The sequence below is a fragment of the Colobus angolensis genome, unplaced genomic scaffold (genome assembly GCF_000951035.1).
Source record: "Colobus angolensis palliatus isolate OR3802 unplaced genomic scaffold, Cang.pa_1.0 Scaffold153, whole genome shotgun sequence".
In the NCBI taxonomy this organism is placed as follows: domain Eukaryota; kingdom Metazoa; phylum Chordata; class Mammalia; order Primates; family Cercopithecidae; genus Colobus; species Colobus angolensis.
In genome coordinates, this window is record NW_012114633.1 from 2,411,575 (window position 1) to 2,418,434 (window position 6,860).

The following is a 6,860-nucleotide window of genomic DNA, read 5'->3' on the forward strand; positions in this document are numbered from 1 at the left end:
AATACAATTTCAAAGAAATGACATTTAAACCAGTTTTAGGAAAGCTGAGGAGAAACAATATTGTTTTTAGAGCTTTTTGAGATGAGCTTGTATCTCTCTTAAATGATAATCCTCAGCTTCCAAGTTTTCGTGAACTCACTTTGGGTTTTGTGTTTGCTATACTCACTAAGAAATTAAATACCTTGCTTGATTTGTTGTAAAAAGGAAAAAACAACAACAGAGCCGGGCTTAAGCAGTCTAAAACTTATTTATTAACGTTATCTTGAGTCTACAGAGAACATAAAGCTTTCTAAGAGGTAGAAAGCTGTCAAATACCTATTATCAAACTCTGAATTCTCCTGTAATATTTTGTAAAGCTATTATAACACCTTAATACCTGTCAGTGTCTGTTTGTAGCCTTTCCACATTTCTTGTACATAATTGAAACAGTCTTGATATTCTTTTGCCATTGGGACTGCTTGTGAGACACACTTCATAGTAGCCTTTTTACTGGCTATTTGGAAAGGAAGCAAGGGGTACAGTGGGGGCACACACAGGCCTGGAGGTCTGGTTCATTCTCCAGAATAGAAATAAATGCCCCTAGTCTCTGCCTTTAATACCTTCCGTCCAGTTGTTTTACTGTATCTCATGCCTCCTTTTTAAAAAACTGCCTTAATTTTCTAATCTTTTCCATCGCCAGACACATATAATCTAGTGAATCACATCATTTCCTTTCATAACTATAAGATTATCCTTTCCCAAAAAGCCTTTTTATAAGTGCCACCTAACACATTCATGGGCTGCTTCCCTTGGCCATCTGGTGTATGATTTATGAATTTACTCATTTTACTATGAAGATTAGCAAGTAAAATTAGGAAGGTTACCCCAACTCCTAAAAAAGTCTTACAAAAATAAAATGATCTTGTATCAAGAATAAAAATAAGTATTCACTATTTAGGATTATTCACACATTTGTTGTGCCTGCACTGATGTCCTGCTCCTATCCATGGATGTATATATGTATAGCTGAAGTTGACTATATGTTGCAGGACTTTCTGTTGTAGCATTTATGCCTCTTCCTAAAACTCCACAGAGGAGAGGCCTTAGCTAATAGGAGATAGTGCATATGAATAAGCTAATGTGCATATTCTATCCATACCTGGGCATAATCAGTGTTGTGGGACATAGACCAACAGCGCAGCACTAAGAGTTCTGTATCACAGCCCACTCTTGGGTCTCAGCTTCATCTATAAAAGAGTGAGTTAGATTAGAGAATTTCTGATGTCTCTTCTAATCATTGTGGTAACCCCACTTGTCACCTTGCATAGTACCTGGCTCATCGCAGTTCTAAAATGCCGGTAATGCAGTGACTCTTCTAGCAAAGTAACTTACTTTGTGACAGATAACTTTGATAAATGAAAATTTAACAGTCATGGCATTCATGTACTTTCTGTATGGTTGGAAAACTATACACTAACCCCTGGCCTGAAAGGAAAGAGTGCTCTGAAGACCAGGGATTTCTGGCATTGGAAGCGAATGCTATTCTCACACAGAATAAATTAGGAGCTGAGGTTTACTGGCTGGTCACACTCAGGTTCTAGTGTGGCAGTACTAGGTTCAACTCATTTCTAAATAAATTTTAAGGCTTTGTGAAAATGACCTCTCCTCTCATTCAAGGGTATGTTTAATGGTTCCATTCAACAAGTATTTACTGAGTACTTCCTAACTGTAAAAGGATAGTGTTTGCATTTCGGGGACTAGAGACATGCCTGCACATCCCTCACCTTCAAAGATGAACTACACACAGGATACTTGTCCTAGTCATTGTGGTAACCCCATCTGACACCTTGCGTAGTACCTAGCTTTATAGCAGGCATTAGAAATGGATTGGAACCCAACCAGACATGGTCTGTATGCTCAGTGGAGTTCCTGGCTCTTAAATGTTTTAAGAAAATTCATTTTTTCACACAGTTTTTTTTTTTGATACATATATTTATTATGCTGTAAAAAGCAACACTACCTGTTTGCATTTAAAATAAATGTTTCCCAATTTCAGAATACTTACAACTTGTAGTTTTAAGATTAGATTCACTTTGGGAGGTTTTAGAAGCAAATACATTCATAGCTGTGTAATCCCCAGGAAGAATCTAAATCTGACATCAGGTCATTCAGTCCCTGCCAGACAAGACAACAGCATCAAATGGTCAATAGCTAATCCAGCTCTGCAGCTAAAGGGCAGTGTCGGGCAGCAGTGGGGTATAGCTTATTACCAAAGATAAGACCAGCAAAAACAACAATGTATATAAAGCTATAACATGACCATATAGAGCTCTCATGATACAGAAAAAGCACATATGATACTAAAGCCAAAACAAAAAGATCTTTGGAGTTTACTGACGGCAGCAGTTAATAGCACAGTCAACAGCATTTAAATCAAATATATTATTACCAGCCAACAGCAAACAGCCCGAGCAGGAATCGGCACATAGTCATAAATAACATCAGGGTAAATAAGGGCACATTTAATTAAACAACAAAGATTTTACAGAATGGTTTTGATCTGAAAAGAGATGAAAACTCTCTTTGTTCCCAAATAATGGTTAGAACCTCTTTTTATTATAGAAAAGCCTCAAAATCATTGGTAATCTTCAAGTCACACAATTGAACTGTCTTAATGTTTCATTTTAGTCACACAAAGCACACTGCTGTTTGAGCAAAGTTATCTCAATTGATTTCAATTAAAACATGTCTACCCTGTAATACCTTTGGGGATAATGCTGCTCCTGTGCAGCATCTTGCAAATGCTACCTGTCTCCATGGCTTGACAGATCCATGGGATAGGAAACTGCTCACTCACCATCCTCCCCACGGAAGCTCAAGCGTGGGAACAGCTTTGGGCCTGGTGCAGCTAAGGAACATTGGCCGTGGTTTCACCAAAGGAGGTGCCATCTAGGTAATGGAAGGGCAGTGGCTGGAGCCACTGGCTTAGACTGGAAGTGAAAATGAACGCACCTGGAGGCTGCTGGAGTAAGGTGCCATCAGGCATGGTAAAGCTTAGAAGCAGCAGTGTGTGCTCATAGAAAAAAAAAAAAAAAGGAAAAGGAAATTGCTGTATGTGGCAACAACTAACATTCATGTACTTGAGCTCATTTCACTAAACACAGCTTCAGAGAAGTCCATTTGTGTGCATGTGTGTGTGTGCTTAATATCAGAAATCCTCACTAACATGCCACTTTATCTCGAGGTATGACAGGATAAAATGTATGTGTAATTCCTAGAAAATCCTGTTCTATCAGTTTTTTGAAGCCCCTTTTACCCACTTTCCAAATGAATCCTGAATTACCAACCCAAGACAAAGAAAATTATAGGTCACAATTTAAAGTGAAATGGCCTTTTTCTTATTATTAAACTACAGAGCCCACCAAGAATTACACAATAGAAAATCACAAGAAATCTGGAATGATCCAATGGTCCCCCAAGGAGGACAAATCTCTCGGTGCAGACTCTTAATGACAGGCTTGGAAACAAATGTTAGTTGTAGCAGTTCCCATACTTTCAGACTAACTTTGGTAGCTTAGAGCACTTCTGAATTTATCTTTACCCTAGAAGCTAAAAAAAAATCTTAAAGAGCTGCGGTTGCACATCCCTTCGTTTTTTAGACTGATAAACTTGACTAATTTATAGTTGGTAATTTTGTCTCTGGTTCATCTTCTGTAGACAAATGGCAAAGTTCTGATGCCAGAAATAGGAGGCATTTTCTGACTCACTGTGGAAAACATAAAAAGTGCATAGTGTGCCAGCACTCACTCTCCCAGCTGAAGGAAAGAGGCAGAGAGCTGAATGTCTGAGAAGAGAGGCTGGACTTAAGGGGATACAGAAAAAGGAAAATTTTTCAAAAGTATTGTAACTACATTCACACATATGTTTTGGTCACCAAACATATCTTAAACAGATTCCCTGATAAAGTCTAATCAGAATTGGTCTTACTAACAGTTGTTAACGATTATAGTTTTTTTAAGAGTCACATCGTGAAGCTAGGGTGAGAGAGAGAGACACTTTAAACACACAACCATAAGTGCATATAGTTGTTCAAACACTCAAACTAAATTTGTATTTGAAGTCTTGAAAATCACACTATTTGCTTCTAAAGGCAACCTTGACCCATTTGGACAGACTGTACAACAGAGCTTAATTTATAAATGCATATCAGCAGATCATCACCATAAATTGAAAATTCACAAAACACAAATAAATCATGGAAGACCACACAATTAAGCTAGCATTGGTAACTATTTCTTTTACATCAAATTATACAATGCACGAGGTAATATTGCTCACATTATGGAGGGAGACTGTTTTATTTCTATTTTTTCCCAAAGAGATCAGATTTGTCCTGTGCGCACAATGAAGAAAACTCCAGTAACACTGAAATGACAAATGTAAAATATACATCACTACCAGATAGAAATACACACGGTCTTCATAATCATTTTCCACAATTAAATAGGTAAGTGATTTAAATCTTGGGATTTGAGACCATTACAACAATCCATCAAGATTCTTATGGACGGTTTGATTTTCCTTCCCGTTGTCAGAATCTCCTTGAGGTGTGTACTGGACTTGGTATTCTTGGAGAATTTTAAATACATCATGGTGTCCAAAGTGCAGTGCTTCATCCATGGGAGTGTTATTCCACCTAAACACGTAGCACGGCATGGACAGGGTCATTAGGTAATTTCTGTACAAAGATGATCACCCCCCATTCCCAGATTTTAAATGCAGGTTAAATGGCCAAATTTAGCCATTTTAGCAATTTTACAAATAAAAATTAATAATAGAAATGCAGAAAGGGATTTATAATTCAAAAAGTAGTCTCCAAAACAAGTTGGGATATGGAGAGGAAGAGAAAAAGATCTGTGAAAGGATCTTGTTTACACATCCAAGTGCTTATGGAGGGAGCTTTTTAAGGACAGTCCTTGTGTTGACAGATATAATAGACTGCTCTAGGGTTCCAGAATTTTAGCTTCATGAAAAGCCCAAAGTATCTCTTTTAAAATAAAATGTTCAAAGAAAATTCAGGTATATAACATCCATCACTCTAGCCTTTGACAGAAAATTTGTGTTTGTGTCAATTCAAAGCCACAGTAAGTCTCAGAAGTCTAGAAATAACCATGACCTCACTGGGGCCAAAAACACATTAGAGGAGCAAGATTGGCCCCAGAGGAATTGACATTTTTATCACCTCTGGTAAGGTTGGGAACCCATGGACTCAATCGGACCACTACACCAGCAGCAGAACAACTCCCCTTTCCATACTAATAACTCCCCCTTTCCATGCTTTTGGGGCTGTGCTGTTTAGAGTGATGTCGATGAAAATTCGAGGATACGAAAAAATGAAGAGTTGCCAGAAGTGGTAAGTCTTTTGCAAGAGGAGACAGAATTACATAAGTCACAGCCCTATTCAATGACAGGGTATGATAGGTAGTTCCCTTACACTTTACAAACTGTGAAGCCTGTCTTCCTATCCTCTCTCTCTCTCTACTTATGTTACAAAATTCTCCATGGCTGCTAATCTCTCTTTCTTCATCCATGTGCCACTGTCACCACCTTCCTAGTTTCACTTCTTCCTGTTTCCTTCTTTCCTTTCCATCTCTGTCCTGAACTTTTTACCCGCTTAGTGGAGTCACAATATGGAAACAAAAGGTTTTTAAAACAGTCTCATTTTTTAATATATTTGAGTAAATTTTGGTAGCCTGTTTTTAAAATCGGGTAAGTAAAACTTTACATGTATCTTTGTATTTCTCAAAAAAAAAAAAAAAAGCTTAATAAACAGAAAGGCAAAATAGCTAAAATGTAATCAATTTGCTCCAAACTTAATACAGCTCCCGGTTCTCAAATGAAAAATATAAACGTTAAAGAATACACTCATTTCAGCCACACAGAGTGGCTCATGCCTGCAATCCTATCACTTTGGGAGGCCGAGGTGGGCGCATCACTTGAGGCCAGGAGTTCAAGACCAGAATGGCTAACATGGCGAAACCCTTCTCTATTAAAAATACAAAAATTAGCTAGGCGTGGTGGCACACGCCTGTAATTCCAGCTACTCAGGTGGCTAAGGCAGGAGAATTGCTTGAACCTGGGAGGCGGAGGTTGCAGTGAACGAGATCACGCCACTGCCCTCTAGCCTGGGCGACACAGCAAGACTCTATCTCAAGAATACCCAAATTTTGCTCAAACCTATTTTATAATTTAAGGTGACACTGATTCTATGAAATAGAGAAAAAGACTTGCTGAATGCCTAGTTACCAAGTTACTTACTTAGCTCACTTTTTCTTATCAGATGGGTACATCTACTTTAATATTCCTAGAGGCCAATTTAGGGCAAAAAAAATTAATACTTACATATACAGAGCACAGTAATATTTCCAACATGTATTACATAGTGTTTTAGTTGGGATTATAAACACAGGAGGAAAATGTTCTTCAATTTCTTGCTCTAGAAAGCTGGGATGGGTATTAAAATTTGGGGAAAGGGAAGAATGTCACCCTGACATGAGGTTTTAGAATACTGCGAATAAAGGTCATTTTAATCATGGTGCTTTTTTACAACTATAGGTATAAAGTTAGATAACCAAAGTGTTAGCACACTTGCAAATTGCTAACATTTGTCAGACACTGACATAAGTTTTCTGCATTTCTTGCAAGCTAAGAGCTGAACCAACAAAACCCAAGCCCTAATTTTAAAAATGATAGCTGGCCAGGCTCAATGGCTCACGCTTGTAATCCCAACACTTTGGGAGGCTGAGGTGGGAGGGCTGCTTGAGCCCAGGAGTTGGAGACCAGCCTGGGCAACATAGTAAGACTGCCTCTACAAAAAAAAA

The 6,860-nt window shown here is 38.2% G+C and overlaps 1 protein-coding gene across 1 annotated transcript in view; it reads right to left on the reverse strand.

Annotated features, from left to right (window-relative positions):
* Positions 1–1,950: 1,950 nt before the first annotated feature.
* Positions 1,951–6,860, reverse strand: part of GLS (glutaminase) — an 89,603-nt gene continuing 84,693 nt past the window's right edge. The window contains exon 18 of the mRNA XM_011936429.1: positions 1,951–4,675. Within this exon, the coding sequence (XP_011791819.1) occupies positions 4,519–4,675 (157 nt within the window). The 3' untranslated portion in view covers positions 1,951–4,518. The remainder of the gene's footprint in view (positions 4,676–6,860) is intronic.